The sequence below is a fragment of the Oncorhynchus kisutch genome, unplaced genomic scaffold (assembly GCF_002021735.2).
Source record: "Oncorhynchus kisutch isolate 150728-3 unplaced genomic scaffold, Okis_V2 scaffold1686, whole genome shotgun sequence".
Lineage (NCBI taxonomy): Eukaryota > Metazoa > Chordata > Actinopteri > Salmoniformes > Salmonidae > Oncorhynchus > Oncorhynchus kisutch.
In genome coordinates, this window is record NW_022263631.1 from 17,429 (window position 1) to 41,858 (window position 24,430).

At 42.6% G+C, this 24,430-nt stretch overlaps 3 protein-coding genes across 9 annotated transcripts in view; 2 read left to right on the top strand and 1 right to left on the bottom strand.

Annotated features, from left to right (window-relative positions):
- The window catches only part of LOC116367485 (E3 ubiquitin/ISG15 ligase TRIM25-like), a 30,588-nt gene extending 14,068 nt beyond the window's left edge, over window positions 1-16,520 (bottom strand). The window contains exons 1-4 of one of the 4 annotated variants that reach the window (XM_031818885.1): window positions 15,728-16,515; window positions 15,209-15,304; window positions 13,179-13,344; window positions 12,353-12,933 (exon numbers count right to left, since the gene is read on the bottom strand). In XM_031818885.1, the coding sequence (XP_031674745.1) occupies window positions 13,213-13,344; window positions 15,209-15,304; window positions 15,728-16,324 (825 nt within the window). In that variant the 5' untranslated portion in view covers window positions 16,325-16,515 and the 3' untranslated portion in view covers window positions 12,353-12,933; window positions 13,179-13,212. Of the gene's footprint in view, window positions 1-12,352; window positions 12,934-13,178; window positions 13,426-13,709; window positions 15,305-15,727 lie in introns of those variants that run through there. The other 3 variants (XR_004208354.1, XR_004208355.1, XM_031818884.1) reach the window with 3 other exon arrangements.
- Window positions 3,387-10,514, top strand: LOC116367484 (uncharacterized). Its single transcript, XM_031818883.1, has 2 exons — window positions 3,387-6,713; window positions 7,315-10,514. Exon 1 carries the CDS (start codon window positions 3,972-3,974, stop codon window positions 5,286-5,288), a length of 1,317 nt encoding a protein of 438 aa, XP_031674743.1. The 5' UTR covers window positions 3,387-3,971; the 3' UTR covers window positions 5,289-6,713; window positions 7,315-10,514.
- A 536-nt stretch (window positions 16,521-17,056) lies between the features above and the next one.
- LOC116367486 (E3 ubiquitin/ISG15 ligase TRIM25-like) lies at window positions 17,057-23,975 on the top strand. Of its 4 annotated transcripts, none has more exons than XM_031818886.1 (4): window positions 17,057-17,853; window positions 18,277-18,372; window positions 21,573-21,806; window positions 23,925-23,975. In XM_031818886.1, exons 1-4 carry the CDS (start codon window positions 17,257-17,259, stop codon window positions 23,952-23,954), a joined length of 957 nt encoding a protein of 318 aa, XP_031674746.1. In that variant the 5' UTR covers window positions 17,057-17,256; the 3' UTR covers window positions 23,955-23,975. The 4 variants fall into 4 exon arrangements, with proteins under 4 accessions (XP_031674746.1, XP_031674749.1, XP_031674748.1 ...); XM_031818889.1 differs by lacking the exons at window positions 21,573-21,806; window positions 23,925-23,975 and adding exons at window positions 20,242-20,407; window positions 21,142-21,184 and having other exon boundaries at window positions 17,066-17,853; XM_031818888.1 differs by lacking the exon at window positions 23,925-23,975 and adding an exon at window positions 20,242-20,407 and having other exon boundaries at window positions 17,067-17,853; window positions 21,573-21,688.
- The last annotated feature ends 455 nt before the right edge of the window (window positions 23,976-24,430 follow it).

Genomic DNA, 24,430 nt, shown 5'->3' on the forward strand with positions numbered 1-24,430 from the left:
CTATATAATGAGTTCTAAATGGAACCCTATATAATGAGTTCTAATTGGAACCCTATATAATGCATTCTAAATGGAACCCTATATAATGCATTCTAAATGGAACTCTATATAATGAGTTCTAAATGGAACCCTATATAATGAGTTCTAAATGGAACCCTATATAATGAGTTCTAAATGGAACCCTATATAATGAGTTCTAAATGGAACCCTATATAATGAGTTCTAAATGGAACCCTATATAATGAATTCTAAATGGAACTCTATATAATGAGTTCTAAATGGAACCCTATATAATGAGTTCTAAATGGAACCCTATATAATGAGTTCTAAATGGAACCCTATATAATGAGTTCTAAATGGAACCCTATATAATGAGTTCTAAATGGAACCCTATATAATGAGTTCTAAATGGAACCCTATATAATGAGTTCTAAATGGAACCCTATATAATGAGTTCTAAATGGAACCCTATATAATGAGTTCTAAATGGAACCCTATATAATGAGTTCTAAATGGAACCCTATATAATGAGTTCTAAATGGAACCCTATATAATGAGTTCTAAATGGAACCCTATATAATGAGTTCTAAATGGAACCCTATATAATGAGTTCTAAATGGAACCCTATATAATGAGTTCTAAATGGAACCCTATATAATGAGTTCTAAATGGAACCCTATATAATGAGTTCTAAATGGAACCCTATATAATGAGTTCTAAATGGAACCCTATATAATGAGTTCTAAATGGAACCCTATATAATGAGTTCTAAATGGAACCCTATATAATGAGTTCTAAATGGAACCCTATATAATGAGTTCTAATTGGAACCCTATATAATGCATTCTAAATGGAACCCTATATAATGCATTCTAAATGGAACTCTATATAATGAGTTCTAAATGGAACCCTATATAATGAGTTCTAAATGGAACCCTATATAATGAGTTCTAAATGGAACCCTATATAATGAGTTCTAAATGGAACCCTATATAATGAGTTCTAAATGGAACCCTATATAATGAATTCTAAATGGAACTCTATATAATGAGTTCTAAATGGAACCCTATATAATGAGTTCTAAATGGAACCCTATATAATGAGTTCTAAATGGAACCCTATATAATGAGTTCTAAATGGAACCCTATATAATGAGTTCTAAATGGAACCCTATATAATGAGTTCTAAATGGAACCCTATATAATGAGTTCTAAATGGAACCCTATATAATGAGTTCTAAATGGAACCCTATATAATGAGTTCTAAATGGAACCCTATATAATGAGTTCTAAATGGAACCCTATATAATGAGTTCTAAATGGAACCCTATATAATGAGTTCTAAATGGAACCCTATATAATGAGTTCTAAATGGAACCCTATATAATGAGTTCTAAATGGAACCCTATATAATGAGTTCTAAATGGAACCCTATATAATGAGTTCTAAATGGAACTCTATATAATGAGTTCTAAATGGAACCCTATATAATGAGTTCTAAATGGAACCCTATATAATGAGTTCTAAATGGAACCCTATATAATGAGTTCTAAATGGAACCCTATATAATGAGTTCTAAATGGAACCCTATATAATGAGTTCTAAATGGAACCCTATATATTGAGTTCTAAATGGAACCCTATATAATGAGTTCTAAATGGAACCCTATATAATGAGTTCTAAATGGAACCCTATATAATTCTAATAAATAGGTTTATTTATATTAAACATGGGTTCATAGTTGCGATTATCAGTTCTGATAATGCTTGGGAGAGACTAATGCATTCAGTTCCATATCCCTGAGGTTATGATAATGCTTGGGAGAGACTAATGCATTCAGTTCCATATCCCTGGGGTTATGATAATGCTTGGGAGAGACTAATGCATTCAGTTCCATATCCCTGGGGTTATGATAATGCTTGGGAGAGACTAATGCATTCAGTTCCATATCCCTGGGGTTATGATAATGCTTGGGAGAGACTAATGCATTCAGTTCCATATCCCTGGGGTTATGATAATGCTTGGGAGAGACTAATGCATTCAGTTCCATATCCCTGGGGTTATGATAATGCTTGGGAGAGACTAATGCATTCAGTTCCATATCCCTGGGGTTATGATAATGCTTGGGAGAGACTAATGCATTCAGTTCCATATCCCTGAGGTTATGATAATGCTTGGGAGAGACTAATGCATTCAGTTCCATATCCCTGGGGTTATGATAATGCTTGGGAGAGACTAATGCATTCAGTTCCATATCCCTGGGGTTATGATAATGCTTGGGAGAGACTAATGCATTCAGTTCCATATCCCTGGGGTTATGATAATGCTTGGGAGAGACTAATGCATTCAGTTCCATATCCCTGGGGTTATGATAATGCTTGGGAGAGACTAATGCATTCAGTTCCATATCCCTGGGGTTATGATAATGCTTGGGAGAGACTAATGCATTCAGTTCCATATCCCTGAGGTTATGATAATGCTTGGGAGAGACTAATGCATTCAGTTCCATATCCCTGGGGTTATGATAATGCTTGGGAGAGACTAATGCATTCAGTTCCATATCCCTGGGGTTATGATAATGCTTGGGAGAGACTAATGCATTCAGTTCCATATCCCTGGGGTTATGATAATGCTTGGGAGAGACTAATGCATGCAGTTCCATATCCCTGGGGTTATGATAATGCTTGGGAGAGACTAATGCATTCAGTTCCATATCCCTGGGGTTATGATAATGCTTGGGAGAGACTAATGCATTCAGTTCCATATCCCTGGGGTTATGATAATGCTTGGGAGAGACTAATGCATTCAGTTCCATATCCCTGGGGTTATGATAATGCTTGGGAGAGACTAATGCATTCAGTTCCATATCCCTGGGGTTATGATAATGCTTGGGAGAGACTAATGCATTCAGTTCCATATCCCTGGGGTTATGATAATGCTTGGGAGAGACTAATGCATTCAGTTCCATATCCCTGGGGTTATGATAATGCTTGGGAGAGACTAATGCATTCAGTTCCATATCCCTGGGGTTATGATAATGCTTGGGAGAGACTAATGCATTCAGTTCCATATCCCTGGGGTTATGATAATGCTTGGGAGAGACTAATGCATTCAGTTCCATATCCCTGGGGTTATGATAATGCTTGGGAGAGACTAATGCATTCAGTTCCATATCCCTGGGGTTATGATAATGCTTGGGAGAGACTAATGCATTCAGTTCCATATCCCTGGGGTTATGATAATGCTTGGGAGAGACTAATGCATTCAGTTCCATATCCCTGGGGTTATGATAATGCTTGGGAGAGACTAATGCATTCAGTTCCATATCCCTGGGGTTATGATAATGTTTGGGAGAGACTAATGCATTCAGTTCCATATCCCTGAGGTGTTGATAATGCTTGGGAGAGACTAATGCATTCAGTTCCATATCCCTGGGGTTATGATAATGCTTGGGAGAGACTAATGCATTCAGTTCCATATCCCTGGGGTTATGATAATGCTTGGGAGAGACTAATGCATTCAGTTCCATATCCCTGGGGTTATGATAATGCTTGGGAGAGACTAATGCATTCAGTTCCATATCCCTGGGGTTATGATAATGCTTGGGAGAGACTAATGCATTCAGTTCCATATCCCTGGGGTTATGATAATGCTTGGGAGAGACTAATGCATTCAGTTCCATATCCCTGGGGTTATGATAATGCTTGGGAGAGACTAATGCATTCAGTTCCATATCCCTGGGGTTATGATAATGCTTGGGAGAGACTAATGCATTCAGTTCCATATCCCTGGGGTTATGATAATGCTTGGGAGAGACTAATGCATTCAGTTCCATATCCCTGGGGTTATGATAATGCTTGGGAGAGACTAATGCATTCAGTTCCATATCCCTGGGGTTATGATAATGCTTGGGAGAGACTAATGCATTCAGTTCCATATCCCTGAGGTGTTGATAATGCTTGGGAGAGACTAATGCATTCAGTTCCATATCCCTGGGGTTATGATAATGCTTGGGAGAGACTAATGCATTCAGTTCCATATCCCTGGGGTTATGATAATGCTTGGGAGAGACTAATGCATTCAGTTCCATATCCCTGGGGTTATGATAATGCTTGGGAGAGACTAATGCATTCAGTTCCATATCCCTGGGGTTATGATAATGCTTGGGAGAGACTAATGCATTCAGTTCCATATCCCTGGGGTTATGATAATGCTTGGGAGAGACTAATGCATTCAGTTCCATATCCCTGGGGTTATGATAATGCTTGGGAGAGACTAATGCATTCAGTTCCATATCCCTGGGGTTATGATAATGCTTGGGAGAGACTAATGCATTCAGTTCCATATCCCTGGGGTTATGATAATGCTTGGGAGAGACTAATGCATTCAGTTCCATATCCCTGGGGTTATGATAATGCTTGGGAGAGACTAATGCATTCAGTTCCATATCCCTGGGGTTATGATAATGCTTGGGAGAGACTAATGCATTCAGTTCCATATCCCTGGGGTTATGATAATGCTTGGGAGAGACTAATGCATTCAGTTCCATATCCCTGGGGTTATGATAATGCTTGGGAGAGACTAATGCATTCAGTTCCATATCCCTGGGGTTATGATAATGCTTGGGAGAGACTAATGCATTCAGTTCCATATCCCTGGGGTTATGATAATGCTTGGGAGAGACTAATGCATTCAGTTCCATATCCCTGGGGTTATGATAATGCTTGGGAGAGACTAATGCATTCAGTTCCATATCCCTGGGGTTATGATAATGCTTGGGAGAGACTAATGCATTCAGTTCCATATCCCTGGGGTTATGATAATGCTTGGGAGAGACTAATGCATTCAGTTCCATATCCCTGGGGTTATGATAATGCTTGGGAGAGACTAATGCATTCAGTTCCATATCCCTGGGGTTATGATAATGCTTGGGAGAGACTAATGCATTCAGTTCCATATCCCTGGGGTTATGATAATGCTTGGGAGAGACTAATGCATTCAGTTCCATATCCCTGGGGTTATGATAATGCTTGGGAGAGACTAATGCATTCAGTTCCATATCCCTGGGGTTATGATAATGCTTGGGAGAGACTAATGCATTCAGTTCCATATCCCTGGGGTTATGATAATGCTTGGGAGAGACTAATGCATTCAGTTCCATATCCCTGGGGTTATGATAATGCTTGGGAGAGACTAATGCATTCAGTTCCATATCCCTGGGGTTATGGTCTTTGGATAAATACTAAATGTGCTTTGTTCATTCTACATATAAAATGGAAATATATGTAAACAAGGGATAACAGTTACTCCAAATAGGTTATTGGAGTGGGAGTTTCTGCAAGGGTTATGTTGATAACTACATAATCTGTAGCTCATCTGAGAGATTTCCAGTAGAATAAGGGAGTTATCATGGAAAAGTAATGTCAGAATGCATTAGTCTCTCCCAAGCATTATCATCACACCAAGTGTGTGTGGAACTCTAACCCACCCTACTGGCTGAATAGTGTGGGACCACTGTGTCTGATGACCTGTGAACTGTCTCTGGAATGCTATGTACTGGGAGAAGAAAGACTAAAGGGGATAATGACCTTATAGTACCAGGCCACTCATGACAGAAAAACAGAGGCAAAAAGGTGCATGATAAAATAGATGTTACTGAAAGTTTTTAGTACAATGTTAATTATTAAAGGGATGAATAACTAAATTGGTAAAATTTGATTTAAAGTAAACACTAAGGACTGTTATCCTGAATATTGGATTGGACAATTTATAAACAACATTTAGTTATGTTATGAATATGGGAAAACTCTGGAAACTAATCCTGAGACGGGTTGGTTGACAGAACTTGCAGAATATTAGATTATTTATTTAGCAATGTCATTGTGATTGGAGTGATACATTGGAATGAATGGCTGTTGTGTGATGGCACCCGGGGATGAGGAGGACATTACAAATAGTGGTGATGTGTTGCAAATATGCAGTTATTATAATTTACTTTACTATTTTTCTTGTTTGGTCAATTTATTTTTGTCTTGAGGTAAATCTGAGGAGAGACTGATATAAATTGACTAGAGATGATTTGGGAGTGTTTGAGTACGTATCGGACTGTGGAAGGAAATTGGGAGTAGTGATTTATGTGTTATGAGTTGGAGGAACTGTGGTTACATTGGGGGCTCATATGAAGGTTGTGATAACAGGGGGGGGTGTTATTTCTGGAGGCGGTGTGTGTTGATAGACAGGATGGTTCGAAGAGGGGGAGGATAGTTGGTCTTGTATAAATAGAGACAATTCTAAGGGTAGATAGAACATTACACACACCTAGATTATGGTAAAAGTAATAAGTAGTGGCATTTTGAAGAAGCTTAGGACTTAGTTTTGTTAGGATTGGATATTATTTCAACTGGAAGACACTTGACTGAGTACATGTTATTCTTACAGCAGTTGCTGTAGGGACCATAACTTGGATATCATTATGAATATTTTTGTGGCAAGAGGTCAGGTATTTGAGACAGAATGTTTACATAACATAATGTTTACATAGGGCTGTTATTTAAAAAAGTCTGTTGTCAGGAAATAACCCATGTGTTAGTATTTATGTTCCCAGGAAAAGAGCACATAAGACGCCAGATGGAAGGGCATGGGCTGAATTCTGGAGACTGAGTGTACATCAAGATACACCAGGCTGGGGATATACTTCGTACAGCACCTGCAGTGGTAAAGATCGTCATGTCTCTCTTTGATGGGTGCATAAGTTTCACAAGAAGTAAGGTCCAGCTGAATAATGGGTGAGCTTGAAAACACCATGACAGAGGACGTGAAACAAAACAAAAGAGAGAGAGAGAGACTAGATTTTACTGTAGACATACTGGGTTGAGTTTGGGGGTTATTTGGTTTATTTGATCATGTATCATGTGAATAAGGATAGATATTAGGTTAGTTGGACCTAAACCACATGTTGAAGGCTCGATGTGGAAGCCCATTCAGTGTTGAATTACTTCAAGAAGAAATAATGTTGATTAAGGTTATGCACATGCTTATCAGTTGATATAGAGCAATTGGGGAACTAAGTATAAAATGACATGATTTGGGAACACCTCTCAGAACCTGTGGCCGAAAGGGGAAGACTGGATAAAAGCATGATAAAGCTAATTAGGGCCTCCATTTTTGTAGAGTCCAGCAGAAACACATCCTGAAAGCATAGAGTCGGGTGAAGAGAGAGTGGGAATTGTCATGGTCTTAGATTTCAGTATTTATGAATACAGTCATGCATAACACATAACATTGTCAATACTGTTATGTTGTGTCTTTTGTTTAGGAAACCAGACGGAGAAGGGTTCTCCAGCTTCAGCTGGAATGTCAGTTTGTGTGATGAGTGATGGAAGTAAGAGAATGTATGGTGTAATCATAGAACAGAGGCCATAAGTCTTTAAGTATGAATGCCCCACAGAAAGAAGGCAGAAACCTGAACCAGGATGAGAGGTTCCACATCTGATGATCCAAGGAGACCAGAAGGACCTCTCCCAGAGGTACCAGGAGATCTGGTCTACATCCGAGTGTTCCGGAGGAAGGACCCTACGAGGTGGCAACGGCCACAATCACGGCTGTCCAAGTGAAAAGAAGCAAGACGTGGTATAATCTAAACCACTGTACCGAGTCCCGACGGAGAGAAGGACAACCATACAGAGGTGGGGACACAGAGGATGATGATTCACCAGAGAGGACCCCGGAGGGAGCAGGAGCAGCGGAATCGATCAAAGCCCCGGGGAGGACTCAAGAAATTGGCAGACCAGATACAACGACTGCATCAGCTAACACACTCCGAAGAAGCACCAGGGGGAAAATAGACTGAAAAGTAAAGAGACAAACGACCAAAGTCTCCTCCAGTATGGCCAGAAGGCCCAGAAGTGGGGGGGGGTAACATGTCTGCTACTACTGATGATATACCGGTGGGGGCAGGCCTCTTTGACAGAAGCCCTCTACAGAGGGGCTCCGAGGTATTGCCTACAGAATGGGAACATCTCTTCCCTGAAATGGATGCCTTCTCAGATGGAAGCCAGGTTCGGCCTGAGGAGGGAACAACAGGAGAAGAAAGCAGAGGAGAAGCATTATACCAAGAGCAAAAGGAGAAATCGTGCAAGGAAGAATAGAAATCCTGCAAGATGAAAGAAATGGGGATTTCCCTACAATTGACTTTTCAGCTCTTACCTGATCTCCATAATGAACCATTGGAATTAGGACCACGAAAGAACAGTGACAATGACAGAATAAGAGCGACTGAGGACAATACGAAGATGATGCACGCACTCACCATCAAGATAAATGATAAAAGCAGGAAGAGAAGAGAGGAACCTGTCGAACGAGGTAAAAAGACAGGACCTGTTGATAGGTTTAAGTTCCATGTTCCGCCACAACTTCTAACAGAACCAGGGGAACAGAGGACAGTTTCTGTATGGAAGAAGAAACCTGTACCGGAGGAGTCACTCTGTGGATGGACGCATCATATAACAAAGGGAGAAGCTGTTTGGGACCCCAAAGGATGTGATCTGACACTAACCAAATATGTGGAAGGCTGGGAGTTTATCATGAACAAGATGACACTAGCAGAAGGTGAAGTATTTGAAATTGAAATAGCAAGAACAGGACTGAGTGAAGGAAACAGATACGAATATGTTAAATTGGGTCCTATGCCAGCACCCGAACAAAAACTGCTGGTGACAACCAAAGTAATGACAACAATGGTGGCGGCTGCTGTAACGACCAACTACCACTGAGATGACACCAACTGCTCTTACCAAGCAGACCACAGCAATCACAAAGACACTTGACACATCAGAGCCAAAAGGATTGTGCTGTATATAACATTTGAACTGAATTAAATGGACCTTTGTTAGATGGAAACACTGTGATTAAAGGAATATATGAATGTTTTTACAGCCATAACACTGAAGGAATTGATGTAGGAAACACCACTGTAGAATGTGATACTATTTGGGTACTAGAGACTGCTGGGGTTCGTAGGAATAAAGATAAAAGGTTGATAATGTATAGAAAAGGGGTGTGTGGTACAATAACTCAGGTTGCGCCATCTCTTGCTAAACAATCAAGACAGAGGTCTTGCGGATAGTTTCTGGATGTGTGGAAATAACAAACTGTTGAATGTACTGCCAGATGGGTGGATGGGTCTTTGTACTTTAGTTAGAGCAATTCAACAGGTAACCATTATTAAATCACCCCATGATGACTATGTTAACTCTAGAGTTAAGAGGGCGTATGAGAAAGACGCTGGGGTATACTTTGATGCAATTGGACAGCCTAGAGGGGTACCTCGGGAGTTTAAGGCAAGAGATGAAGTTAAATCTGGATTTGAATCTATATGTTTGTGGATAACTCCAAATAAGAACTTAGAGTGGATTAATTACATATACTATAACCAACAGAGATTCATTAATTATACTGATTCGGCTCTAACGGCATTGGGGGAACAGGTACAGGCTACCAGTAAAATGTCTTGGCAAAATAGACAGGCTCTCAATTGGCTTTTGGCAGAGAAGGGTGGAGTTTGTGTTATGTTCGGGGATGATTGTTGCACCTTTATTCCCAATAACACTGCGCCTAATGGATCCTTTGCAATCGCTATGGCTAAACTTAAAGGGTTAAGAGAAGAGATTAAGAAAAATGCTGGGGTGGACTCTCATGTTTGGGATTGGTTGCACTTAGCATTGGGGAACTGGGGAGACATGTTTGCTAGGATGGCCTTTATGCTGGAAGGGGGGATATTGGCTCTGGGTATTGTATTTTGTTGTGTTTTACCCTGGGTGAAATCATTTGTGATCCAGACAACGGTTAAACAGATGTTTGTAAGTAGAGCTGACACTCTGGTGATAGTTAATCCTGTGCTGGGTAGGCCAGGCCACTATACTGATGGGAATGGACAGTTATGCAATGTGGTTGGTGGACCCCTTGACTGCCCTTTTGGTAATCCAAACTGCCTGTATGGAGTGGTCTCTGGAGGTGGTTACACTTGCCAGGGTTTTCATACGGATGGTTTACATGTAGATGCTGACATTCCAAAGTCATAGGACAGTCAACTGATACGTATCCACAAAAAGGGTATTTTCCATAGTAAATACAGGGGTACTATGTATTTCTATTTTTGCTTTTGGTCTTGTGTTTTTGTATGTTTTGTTGAATGTTTTTTATAGGTATATCGATGAATATATCTGGGTTTTCTTTTAATTAAAAGTTAGTTTTGCCAAAAACATGAAGGTAACAGTGGGATATCCCGGTTATAAGTGTCTATGGACCATGTCCTTAATCTTTTAACAGGTTGGTATCATGTTTGTTGAAGAGGTGTCTGAGAGGGAGGATCATGTGGAAAGCCTAAATTTAGAATGATGTGTCAATTTTATTTTGTAACTGCATGGAGGCCTCGTGTTTTCTCATATTCAATTTATTATTTGACTCATTGCTTTATTATATATATTTTTTCTTTTTCGCGTAGCTGAGTACCTCAGACAAGGTTATGTATTTACATGCTCATGCTTTAACAAAATATAATGTATTATTTTTTGTTATTATACCGAACTGGATATTTTACTCTTATGAAATACTAGAGATGTTTGGTGTAGGTGATTAGGAAGTTTTATTTTTTAATAATATTTTATTGATTTAAATAAAAACTTTTTTTTTTATTTTTTATTATTTTTTTATTTTTTATTAATCAATTGTTGATATTATGATCTGTATATGTCCTTTTAAAGTTTTGTGGTGCTTATTAAAGCACCAGAGGGGGGTTATGTGGGAGAAAATCATATACATGATTATAGTAATACAAGAAAAGATACATGTATGGGTTAATTTCCTGTTCTGGTAAAATGCATTGTCTATTGTATAGGACAGAAAGCAGAGAAAGACCATGGGAGTATGGAATAGCCGGGAACACTAAAGAAATGCAGACACATAGACGCCTAAAAATGACTGGATATACAAAGGTCAGAGTGATATATGAAGGAGGGTGTCAGCCAAATGACCCCAGACGAATTACAGATATCAGTTACATCGTAGGGGAGACACAAGTCTGTTTAATCTTATACAAACATATGAAGAGAAGAGAAGAGAAGGCAACCAGAACAGATAGTCACAGGAAAGGGGGATGTATATTATCTTTAGGTCAAAAGAAGGGTCTTGTCATTATTTTTAATCTGACCGAAAGCAGATGTGGGCGTTAATAGGGTTAAACAAGCAGGATGCACGAAGTAGGATGGATTCATGAATTGTGTGTATAAAAAGTCAGAGCGAGAGCTCTGGAGGGTGTGGGTCCTGCGGGGCTCTCCGGCTTATGATACGGGTGTATTAAAAGTCTATCATTGAATTCAAAGTTCTTGGTCGTGTCATGTTTGAATCGATTTTCCACTACACCATAAATTTCAACATACCAATTAGGATTTGGCTAAAAATACTTGAATCAGTCATAGAGCCCATTGCCCTTTATGGTTGTGAGGTCTGGGGTCCGCTCACCAACCAAGACTTCACAAAATGGGACAAACACCAAATTGAGACTGCACGCAGAATTCTGCAAAAATATCCTCCGTGTACAACGTAGAACACCAAATAATGCATGCAGAGCAGAATTAGGCCGATACCCACTAATTATCAAAATCCAGAAAAGAGCTGTTAAATTCTACAACCACCTAAAAGGAAGCGATTCCCAAACCTTCCATAACAAAGCCATCACCTACAGAGAGATGAACCTGGAGAAGAGTCCCCTAAGCAAGCTGGTCCTGGGGCTCTGTTCACAAACACAAACACACACTACAGAGCCCCAGGACAGCAGCACAATTAGACCCAACCAAATCATGAGAAAACAAAAAGATAACTACTTAACACATTGGAAAGAATTAACAAAAAAACAGAGCAAACTAGAATGCTATTTGGCCCTACACAGAGAGTACACAGCGGCAGAATACCTGACCACTGTGACTGACCCAAAATTAAGGAAAGCTTTGACTATGTACAGACTCAGCGAGCATAGCCTTGCTATTGAGAAAGGCCGCCGTAGGCAGACTTGGCTCTCAAGAGAAGACAGGCTATGTGCTCACTGCCCACAAAATGAGGTGGAAACTGAGCTGCACTTCCGAACCTCCTGCCCAATGTATGACCATATTAGAGAGACATATTTCCCTCAGATTACACAGATCCACAAAGAATTCGAAAACAAATCCAATTTTGAAAAACTCCCATATCTACTGGGTGAAATTCCACAGTGTGCCATCACAGCAGCAAGATTTGTGACCTGTTGCCACGAGAAAAGGGCAACCAGTGAAGAACAAACACCATTGTAAATACAACCCATATTTATGCTTATTTATTTTATCTTGTGTCCTTTAGCCATTTGTACATTGTTAGAACACTGTATATATATATATAATATGACATTTGTAATGTCTTTACTGTTTTGAAACTTCTGTATGTGTAATGTTGACTGTTCATTTTTGTTGTTTTTCACTTTATATATTCACTTTGTATGTTGTCTACCTCACTTGCTTTGGCAATGTTAACACATGTTTCCCATGCCAATAAAGCCCTTGAATTGAATTGAATTGACAGAGACAGAGAGACAGAGAGACAGAGAGACAGACACAGAGACAGACACAGAGACAGACACAGACACAGACACAGAGAGACAGAGAGAGAGAGACAGAGAGAGGAGAGAGAGGGGCAGAGAGACAAAGAGAGAGAGAGAGAGACAGATACAAAGAGAGAGAGAGAGACAAAGAGAGACAGAACGCTGCCCCCCTGTTTTCCAGGTCCACCAGGCCTTGTCCTCCCTCCTGGACAGACAGGTCCAGAACACCTCTTGGTCCTGCTCTACTCTCCTCCCTCCTGGACAGACAGGTACAGAACACCTCTTGGTCCTGCTCTACTCTCCTCCCTCCTGGACAGACAGGTACAGAACACCTCTTGGTATATCATACATATATCATCATTCAGGAGACAACAACAAGCATTTCCTTGTCATTTCTAGCCTGGCACAGATAGTAAAACTACATTAAATACAACGTTAACTAGATATTATCTGTGTCATTTCTAGCCTGGCACAGATAGTAAAACTACTGTAGCGACCCGCACAGACAGCTGTGTGTTATGTGTTCGGCTAGTAGCTGGTTGTGTTGTACTTACCAGTTCCCAGTGTTCGTGGGGTCCGACATGCCAATCAACCTGCTATCTGCCAATCACAGGAATGCCTGGGATGTTCTGATGCCGGGCATCCTGGTGGTTGGCGGAGTGGCGTGGAGGGGGCGGGGCATTGGAAGTTAAGGTTCAGCCTTTGTTCTCTCTCTTCCGTCTGGGCTTCACAAGAGAAGGTCCCGATTGGCTTGTGGGGTATCTTTCATTTATTTGGCGTGAGCTAAGGCCAAACAGTAGCCTGTGTAAAGTTGCTAATAAACCGTCAATTCGTAACTCAATCCTCTGTCTGGACAATTGTTCCTTTATGATCTAGTCAGGTCATTACACTACATTAAATACAACGTTAACTAGATATCATCGCCACATAACTTATGTCGAATTTAAAAGACACCGTTACCGTTAGTAACGTCTGTTACACTGTAACTTACAGGCAGCCTCACATAAAAACCTATTGGTGAACAAAGCTTTGATTATGACCAAAGTCTATAGTAGTGAAAACTCTCTCTCTCTATTCTAAATTACCACACATTCACATCACTGCCTCGACATGAATGTGTCCTGTCAGAGCCGTTTCCTGTCCGTTAACTGTTAACAGGCTCGAGCCACAGCTTAACCAATGAGCTACAAGGAGGACTGACAGTCACGAGCGGTGCAGCAGCCTCTGCAGCAGCAGCCTCCCCCGGGTCCTAGTGCCCGCCCGGTAAGACGGTTAAGATGCGATGGTTGACGGAGAGAAAATAAATCACAGAGAAAATATATTGACTGATATATTGAATTGTTTAGGGAAGCTTTAGCTTTGGCTTTAATACATTCTGAAAATACTTGAAAACCAAAAGAGAAAAGAATAGTAGCCCTCCTCAGGAACAACAAAACCCTCACAGACCAACTTCTTCTTCTATGATATAATGGAGGTCCTCAAACCAACGTTAAAGGTGCATGGCGCCACCTACTGTTCTGGAGTGTGTTCAATCACGGTTTACACCACTCTAAATCCTCCTACCTAACTCAGTACTTCTGAGAAAATAAAAGAGTCCTACTAACTTCTAATAGACCCTCCCCCATCCCCCAAATCCCTTCCAAACTCCCCCAACCCCGTCCAACCCCAATGACGCTTCAATCTTTCCCTCTCTTCAACATCCTGACAACAATATCACAACACATACAAGTCTTGATATTAACTCAACTAACCGATGACCCCGTGCATTGACTCTGTACCGGTTCCCGCCTGTATATAGTCTGTTTTTAGTCTCACTAATGTTACTGCTGCTCTTTAATTACTTGCAAGTCTTGATATTTCACTGAAAGGCAAAAACACCTGTTGTATTCAGCGCATGTGACTAATAATAATATAATGATGATAATACTAAGTAACACCCTTCCAACTAACCCTACACTCATTAAAAACCCACTACCCCATTCCACTACAATGCAGACACCATGACAACGACCTGGGAGGACGGGACACCACCACTCAACACCCCCTGGAACTCTTCTGAAGTCAAATCTCATATGACCAAATACTTCTCTGGTTCTGAACTCTTCTCCACACCTTCTACCTCACTGAACTCTCCCTCATTCATTTCCATTTCACCTCCAGAACTCAGTCTGGGGCACGACTCTGTTTGCACTTGAATTATAACATTTGAAATGTCCCTATTCTTTTGAAAATAAATGTTGTTTAATGTTTACTGTTCATTCATGATTGTTTATTATCTACTTCACTTGCTTTGGCATAGTAAAGATATGTTTCCATGCCAATAAAGACCTTTGAATTGAATTGAGAGAGAAAGAGCTCCATATTAATGTATAGGGGACATGAGTCGTCATGGTTCCTCATGGTTATGTGATGAGGCAGCCCAGTCGGTTACATGAACCAGTCTATTCTCTGAAGGGGTCCAGACAGCCTGTTCCCAACAGTGGGGTCAGTGGGATTGGATAGGGGCCCCTCTCTCTCTCTCTCTCTCTCTCTGACTGGAGGAGAGAAGTGAAATGGTGTGTCTCCTCTGGTCAACAATACTCACCTTGAAAGACTCCACAGCCTGTTGGAGCTCCTTCAGCTCCTTCTCTCTCTCCTGGAATCTCTGCTGGACCTTCTGCTGACTCATCCCCAGCTGCCTCTGTGGAGAATCACTCTTCAATGAGCTATCAAGCTTTATTAGTCCAGTAGATCAATAGTATAGTAATGTGACATAGGACCCATAGAGAGGAAGGTCTACAATCCTGAGGAAGTCCCTTTACAATATTATATTATGTTGCTATGTGAATCATTATAGTTTTTATGGTAGGCCTACATGTATCAAGGGGTTGAGACTGAACTTTGGACTCATAAAAGGCCATTCAGAATGATAATAGTGTTTGACTTTAGAAAATGGTGATACATTTGTAGCAAACTCAATATGCTCAAGGTTTGTGTTCATATTTGTGGATCCATTTCATATTGTATATAATATAATGATCTCATATTCAAACAGATTTAGTTCCTACTGTATCTTTAATTCTTAGTTTATCAGACAGTCACCAACAAGTTGTTCTGGTCTTACCTGTTTCTCAGTCCTCTCTGCTGCAGCTGACACTGTATCATGGCCTTTATGTTCATCCATCACACACTGATAACAGATACACTGCTGATCGGTACGACAGTAAACCTCCAGCAGTTTGTCATGATGAGAGCAGATCTTCTCCTGTAGTTGTGCCGTGGCTTTGACCAGCTTGTGCTTCTTGAAACCAGGAAATTCATAGTGAGGTTGGAGGTGAGTCTCACAGTAAGAGGCCAGACACACCAGACAGGACATGAGGGCTTTCTGCTTTCTGGTCCCAGTGCAGAAATCACACACCACATCTCCAGGTCCAGCATAGCACAGAGCAGGAGGGGGAGCAGCCTGGAGTCCTGTCTTCCTCAGTTTCTCCACCAGCTCAGCCAACATGTTATTTTTCCTCAGATTAGGCCTTGGAGTGAAGGTCTCTCTGCACTGAGGACAGCTATAGACCCCTTTCAGAACATCCTGATCCCAGCAGCCCTCAATACAGCTCCTACAGTAACTGTGTCCACAGGGAATAGCCACCGGCTCCTTCAGTAGATCCAGACAGACAGAACAACAGAACTGGTCCTGGTCCAGCAAAACTCCCTGTTGAGCCATTTGGACGGTTGTTCACTGTCACACAGACAGATGAGACAGAGACTCAGATCAGTTTCGTTTCCTCAGAAGAGAGTTTGTGGGAAGGGGAGGGACTTCCTGGATCTGCCAGAGGGGTGGGGTTAGAAGGAGGGAGGGGTTAGAGGAATGGAGGAAGAGAGAGAGGAACTGCATGCAACAGCAAGAGGGAGACAAATAGTTTTGTTCCAAGGTCAGAGCCCTTAACATGGAACAAATGACATAATGAATCTTAAAATGTGAGTTGTTAGAATATATGAAGGGTAACAGTTTCTATGAAGTACGTATGTATCATTATTTTAATGACCTTTATAATGCCTTATAATACACCTATATGTTGTAATTAATCAATAAGGACTGAGGACTGTAGGACTGTATATTAACTATATACCACACCTCCTCAGTCCTTATCTGTGGTACTGTATATTAACTATATACCACACCTCCTCAGTCCTTATCTGTGGTACTGTATATTAACTATATACCACACCTCCTCAGTCCTTATCTGTGGTACTGTATATTAACTATATACCACACCTCCTCAGTCCTTATTGATTAATTACAACACATAGGTGTATTATAAGGCATTATAAAGGTCATTAAAATAATGATACATACGTACTTCATAGAAACTGTTACCCTTCATATATTCTAACAACTCACATTTTAAGATTCATTATGTCATTTGTTCCATGTTAAGGGCTCTGACCTTGGAACAAAACTATTTGTCTCCCTCTTGCTGTTGCATGCAGTTCCTCTCTCTCTTCCTCCATTCCTCTAACCCCTCCCTCCTTCTAACCCCACCCCTCTGGCAGATCCAGGAAGTCCCTCCCCTTCCCACAAACTCTCTTCTGAGGAAACGAAACTGATCTGAGTCTCTGTCTCATCTGTCTGTGTGACAGTGAACAACCGTCCAAATGGCTCAACAGGGAGTTTTGCTGGACCAGGACCAGTTCTGTTGTTCTGTCTGTCTGGATCTACTGAAGGAGCCGGTGGCTATTCCCTGTGGACACAGTTACTGTAGGAGCTGTATTGAGGGCTGCTGGGATCAGGATGTTCTGAAAGGGGTCTATAGCTGTCCTCAGTGCAGAGAGACCTTCACTCCAAGGCCTAATCTGAGGAAAAATAACATGTTGGCTGAGCTGGTGGAGAAACTGAGGAAGACAGGACTCCAGGCTGCTCCCCCTCCTGCTCTGTGCTATGCTGGACCTGGAGATGTGGTGTGTGATTTCTGCACTGGGACCAGAAAGCAGAAAGCCCTCATGTCCTGTCTGGTGTGTCTGGCCTCTTACTGTGAGACTCACCTCCAACCTCACTATGAATTTCCTGGTTTCAAGAAGCACAAGCTGGTCAAAGCCACGGCACAACTACAGGAGAAGATCTGCTCTCATCATGACAAACTGCTGGAGGTTTACTGTCGTACCGATCAGCAGTGTATCTGTTATCAGTGTGTGATGGATGAACATAAAGGCCATGATACAGTGTCAGCTGCAGCAGAGAGGACTGAGAAACAGGTAAGACCAGAACAACTTGTTGGTGACTGTCTGATAAACTAAGAATTAAAGATACAGTAGGAACTAAATCTGTTTGAATATGAGATCATTATATTATATACAATATGAAATGGATCCACAAATATGAACACAAACCTTGAGCATATTGAGTTTGCTACAAATGTATCACCATTTTCTAAAGTCAAACACTATTATCATTCTGAATGGCCTTTTATGAGTCCAAAGTTCAGTCTCAACCCCTTGATACATGTAGGCCTACCATTAAAACTATATTCATTCACATAGCAACATAATATAATATTGTAAAGGGACTTCGTCAGGATTGTAGACCTTCCTCTCTATGGGTCCTATGTCACATTACTATACTATTGATCTACTGGACTAATAAAGCTTGATAGCTCATTGAAGAGTGATTCTCCACAGAGGCAGCTGGGGATGAGTCAGCAGAAGGTCCAGCAGAGATTCCAGGAGAGAGAGAAGGAGCTGAAGGAGCTCCAACAGGCTGTGGAGTCTTTCAAGGTGAGTATTGTTGACCAGAGGAGACACACCATTTCACTTCTCTCCTCCAGTCAGAGAGAGAGAGAGAGAGAGAGAGAGGGGGGCCCCTATCCAATCCCACTGACCCCACTGTTGGGAACAGGCTGTCTGGACCCCTTCAGAGAATAGACTGGTTCATGTAACCGACTGGGCTGCCTCATCACATAACCATGAGGAACCATGACGACTCATGTCCCCTATACATTAACATGGAACTGTCTCTCTCAATTCAATTCAAAGGTCTTTATTGGCATGGAAACATATCTTTACTATGCCAAAGCAAGTGAAGTAGATAATAAACAATCATGAATGAACAGTAAACATTAAACAACATATATTTTCAAAAGAATAGAGACATTTCAAATGTTATAATTCAAGTGCAAACAGAGTCGTGCCCCAGACTGAGTTCTGGAGGTGAAATGGAAATGAATGAGGGAGAGTTCAGTGAGGTAGAAGGTGTGGAGAAGAGTTCAGAACCAGAGAAGTATTTGGTCATATGAGATTTGACTTCAGAAGAGTTCCAGGGGGTGTTGAGTGGTGGTGTCCCGTCCTCCCAGGTCGTTGTCATGGTGTCTGCATTGTAGTGGAATGGGGTAGTGGGTTTTTAATGAGTGTAGGGTTAGTTGGAAGGGTGTTACTTAGTATTATCATCATTATATTATTATTAGTCACATGCGCTGAATACAACAGGTGTTTTTGCCTTTCAGTGAAATATCAAGACTTGCAAGTAATTAAAGAGCAGCAGTAACATTAGTGAGACTAAAAACAGACTATATACAGGCGGGAACCGGTACAGAGTCAATGCACGGGGTCATCGGTTAGTTGAGTTAATATCAAGACTTGTATGTGTTGTGATATTGTTGTCAGGATGTTGAAGAGAGGGAAAGATTGAAGCGTCATTGGGGTTGGACGGGGTTGGGGGAGTTTGGAAGGGATTTGGGGGATGGGGGAGGGTCTATTAGAAGTTAGTAGGACTCTTTTATTTTCTCAGAAGTACTGAGTTAGGTAGGAGGATTTAGAGTGGTGTAAACCGTGATTGAACACACTCCAGAACAGTAGGTGGCGCCATGCACCTTTAACGTTGGTTTGAGGACCTCCATTATATCATAGAAGAAGAAGTTGGTCTGTGAGGGTTTTGTTGTTCCTGAGGAGGGCTACTATTCTTTTCTCTTTTGGTTTTCAAGTATTTTCAGAATTTATTAAAGCCAAAGCTAAAGCTTCCCTAAACAATTCAATATATCAGTCAATATATGTTCTCTGTGATTTATTTTCTCTCCGTCAACCGTTCCATCGCATCTTAACCGTCTTACCGGGCGGGCACTAGGACCCGGGGGAAGCTGCTGCTGCAGAGGCTGCTGTACCGCTCGTGACTGTCAGTCCTCCTTGTAGCTCATTGGTTAAGCTGTGGCTCGAGCCTGTTAACAGTTAACGGACAGGAAACGGCTCTGACAGGACACATTCATGTCGAGGCAGTGATGTGAATGTGTGGTAAGTTAGAATAGAGAGAGAGAGTTTTCACTACTATAAACTTTGGTCATAATCAAAGCTTTGTTCACCAATAGGTTTTTATGTGAGGCTGCCTGTAAGTTACAGTGTAACAGACGTTACTAAGGGTAACGGTGTCTTTTAAATTCGACAAGTTATGTGGCGATGATATCTAGTTAACGTTGTATTTAATGTAGTGTAATGACCTGACTAGATCATAAAGGAACAATTGTCCAGACAGAGGATTGAGTTACGAATTGACGGTTTATTAGCAACTTTACACAGGCTACTGTTTGGCCTTAGCTCACGCCAAATAAATGAAAGATACCCCACAAGCCAATCGGGACCTTCTCTTGTGAAGCCCAGACGGAAGAGAGAGAACAAAGGCTGAACCTTAACTTCCAATGCCCCGCCCCCTCCACGCCACTCCGCCAACCACCAGGATGCCCGGCATCAGAACATCCCAGGCATTCCTGTGATTGGCAGATAGCAGGTTGATTGGCATGTCGGACCCCGCGAACACTGGGAACTGGTAAGTACAACACAACCAGCTACTAGCCGAACACATAACACACAGCTGTCTGTGCGGGTCGCTACAGTAGTTTTACTATCTGTGCCAGGCTATAAATGACACAGATAAAATCTAGTTAACGTTGTATTTAATGTAGTTTTACTATCTGTGCCAGGCTATAAATGACACAGATAATATCTAGTTAACGTTGTATTTAATATAGTTTTACTATCTGTGCCAGGCTATAAATGACACAGATAAAATCTAGTTAACGTTGTATTTAATGTAGTTTTACTATCTGTACCAGGCTATAAATGACACAGATAATATCTAGTTAACGTTGTATTTAATTGATCACAGCTTTCTGCTTTCCATGTAGAGTTTTTGGTAAAGAACATTACATTTGATTATTTTGTCAGTAATGGCTGCAAAAATGGGAAAAAATCTTAGTTTATCTTTGTCAAACATGAGATGACACAAACACACAGAGACAGTGTTGTGGCAAAGCTACCAGGAAACTATCAATCATGGGAACATTGCTCAGATTTGAACATCTGACCATGCTGGTGATATTGCAGAGAGAAGGGAGTATCTGAGGAGAATTGTTGTGTTCACATCAATGTTAGGAAGACAAGGACTCTCTTTCCGTGACAATGATGAATCTAGTGAAAGCACAAATAGAGGGAACTCTCAATAGTCAAACTAAAATACAACTCAAACAACTTCCTAGAGGTGTTCTGTACCTGTCTGTCCAGGAGGGAGGAGAGTAGAGCAGGACCAAGAGGTGTTCTGTACCTGTCTGTCCAGGAGGGAGGAGAGTAGAGCAGGACCAAGAGGTGTTCTGTACCTGTCTGTCCAGGAGGGAGGAGAGTAGAGCAGGACCAAGAGGTGTTCTGTACCTGTCTGTCCAGGAGGGAGGAGAGTAGAGCAGGACCAAGAGGTGTTCTGTACCTGTCTGTCCAGGAGGGAGGAGAGTAGAGCAGGACCAAGAGGTGTTCTGTACCTGTCTGTCCAGGAGGGAGGAGAGTAGAGCAGGACCAAGAGGTGTTCTGTACCTGTCTGTCCAGGAGGGAGGACAAGGCCTGATGGACCTGGAGAGCAGGGTGGCAGAGGTCTGACTCAATGAGGTGTAGAGAGACTACTGAACCTACTGTCTCTCTCTCTGTCTCTCTCTCTCTCTCTCCAGCTCTCTGCACAGTCAGCAGTGGAGGACAGTGATCAGATCTTTACTGAGCTGATCCGCTCCATTGAGAGAAGGAGTTCTGAGGTGAAGGAGCTGATCAGAGCCCAAGAGAAGGCTCATGTGGGTCAAGCTGAAGGACTCCTGGAGCAACTGAAGCAGGAGATAGCTGAGCTGAGGAAGAGAAGCACTGAGCTGGAGCAGCTCTCACACACAGAGGATCACATCCATTTCCTCCAGGTAACTAAACTGTCTTGTTACATGTGATATGAAATTAACTTCATGGGAAACTATTCATCTCAATCATTATGTTGTCCTCTCTCTCTCTCTGTCCGCCCCTCTCTCTCTCTCTGCCCCCTCTCTCTCTCTCTGCCCCCTCTCTCTCTCTATGTCCGCCCCTCTCTCTCTCTATGTCCGCCCCTCTCTCTCTCTATGTCCGCCCCTCTCTCTCTCTATGTCCGCCCCTCTCTCTCTCTCTGTCTGCCCCTCTCTCTCTCTGCCCGCCCCTCTCTCTCTCTCTCTCTCTCTCTCTGTCTCTCTCTCTCTCTGTCCGTCTCTCTCTCTCTCTGTCCGTCTCTCTCTCTCTGTCCGTCTCTCTCTCTCTCTGTCCGTCCCTCTCTCTCTCTGTCCGTCCCTCTCTCTCTCTGTCCGTCCCTCTCTCTCTCTGTCCGTCCCTCTCTCTCTCTGTCCGTCCCTCTCTCTCTCTCTCTGGTCCGTCCCTCTCTCTCTCTCTCTGTCCGCCCCTCTCTCTCTCTCTGTCCGCCCCTCTCTCTCTCTCTCTGTCCGCCCCTCTCTCTCTCTCTCTGTTCCGCCCCTCTCTCTCTCTCTGTCCGCCCCCCTCTCTCTCTCTCTGTCCGCCCCTCTCTCTCTCTCTGTCCGCCCCTCTCTCTCTCTCTCTGTCCGCCCCTCTCTCTCTCTCTCTGTCCGCCCCTCTCTCTCTCTCTCTGTCCGCCCCTCTCTCTCCTCTCTCTGTCCGCCCCTCTCCTCTCTCTCTCTGTCCGCCCTCTCTCTCTCTCTCTCTGTCCGCCGCCTCTTCTTCTTTCTCTGTCCGCCCCTCTCTCTCTCTCTCTGTCCGCCCCTCTCTCTCTCTCTCTCTCTCTCTCTGTCAGTCTCTCTCTCTTCTCTCTCTCTCTCTGTCAGTCTCTCTCTCTCTCTCTCTCTCAGTCTCTCTCTCTCTCTCTCTCTGTCCGTCTCTCTCTCTCTGTCCGTCTCTCTCTCTCTGTCCGTCTCTCTCTCTCTCTGTCCGTCTCTCTCTCTCTCTCTGTCCGTCTCTCTCTCTCTCTGTCCGTCTCTCTCTCTCTCTCTGTCCGTCCCTCTCTCTCTCTCTGTCCGTCCCTCTCTCTCTCTGCTGTCTGTCCGCCCCTCTCTCTCTCTGCCCGCCCCTCTCTCTCTCTCTCTGTCCGTCTCTCTCTCTCTCTCTCTCTCTCTCTCTCTCTCTCTCTCTCTCTCTCTCTGTCTCTCTCTCTCTCTCTCTCTCTCTCTCTCTGCTCTCTCTCTCTCTCTCTGTCTCCTCTTCTCTCTCTCTCTCTCTCTGTTCTCTCTCTCTCTCTCTCTCTCTCCTGTCTCTCTCTCTCTCTCTCTCTCTCTCTCTGTCTCTCTCTGTCCGTCTCTCTCTCTCTCTCTTTCCGTCCCTCTCTCTCTCTGTCCGTCCCCTCTCTCTCTCTGTCCGTCCCTCTCTCTCTCTGTCCGTCCCTCTCTCTCTCTGTCCGTCCCTCTCTCTCTCTGTCCGTCCCTCTCTCTCTCTGTCCGTCCCTCTCTCTCTCTGTCCGTCCCTCCTCTCTCTCTGTCCGTCCCTCTCTCTCTCTGTCCGTCTCTCTCTCTCTCTGTGTCCGTCTCTCTCTCTCTCTCTGTGTCCGTCTCTCTCTCTCTCTCTCTGTCCGTCCGTTCTCTCTCTCTCTCTGTGTCCGTCTCTCTCTCTCTCTCTCTCTCTCTCTCTCTCTCTCTCTGTCTCTCTCTCTCTGTCTCTCTCTCTCTCTCTCTCTCTCTCTCTCTCTCTCTCTGTCTCTCTGTCTCTCTCTCTCTGTCCGTCTCTCTCTCTCTCTGTCTCTCTGTCTCTCTCTCTGTCTCTCTCTCTCTCTCTCTCTGTCCCTCTCTCTCTCTGTCCGTCCCTCTCTCTCTCTGTCCGTCCCTCTCTCTCTCTGTCCGTCCCTCTCTCTCTCTCTCTGTGTCCGTCTCTCTCTCTCTCTCTCTCTGTCCGTCCGTCTCTCTCTCTCTCTGTCCGTCCGTCTCTCTCTCTCTGTGTCCGTCTCTCTCTCTCTGTCCGTCTCTCTCTCTCTCTCTGTGTCTCTCTCTCTCTCTCTCTGTGTCTCTCTCTCTCTCTCTCTGTCCGTCTCTCAATTCAATTCAATTCAATTCAAGGGCTTTATTGGCATGGGAAACATGTGTTAACATTGCCAAAGCAAGTGAGGTAGACAACATACAAAGTGAATATGTAAAGTGCAAAACAACAAAAATGAACAGTAAACATTACACATACAGAAGTTTCAAAACAATAAAGACATTACAAATGTCATATTATATATATATATACAGTGTTCTAACAATGTACAAATGGCTAAAGGACACAAGATAAAATAAATAAGCATAAATATGGGTTGTATTTACAATGGTGTTTGTTCTTCACTGGTTGCCCTTTTCTCGTGGCAACAGGTCACAAATCTTGCTGCTGTGATGGCACACTGTGGAATTTCACCCAGTAGATATGGGAGTTTTTCAAATTGGATTTGTTTTCGAATTCTTTGTGGATCTGTGTAATCTGAGGGAAATATGTCTCTCTAATATGGTCATACATTGGGCAGGAGGTTAGGAAGTGCAGCTCAGTTTCCACCTCATTTTGTGGGCAGTGAGCACATAGCCTGTCTTCT

Excerpts from the sequence above, each read along its gene's own strand:
- LOC116367484 (XM_031818883.1), top strand. The coding sequence starts at position 3,972 with ATGCATTCAGTTCCATATCCCTGGGGTTATGATAATGCTTGGGAGAGA.
- LOC116367486 (XM_031818886.1), top strand. The coding sequence starts at position 17,257 with ATGGCTCAACAGGGAGTTTTGCTGGACCAGGACCAGTTCTGTTGTTCT. Across the intron at positions 18,373-21,572 it reads AGGCTGTGGAGTCTTTCAAG|CTCTCTGCACAGTCAGCAGT; the intron begins GTGAGTATTGTT and ends CTCTCTCTCCAG. Across the intron at positions 21,807-23,924 it reads ATCACATCCATTTCCTCCAG|GGCTTTATTGGCATGGGAAA; the intron begins GTAACTAAACTG and ends ATTCAATTCAAG.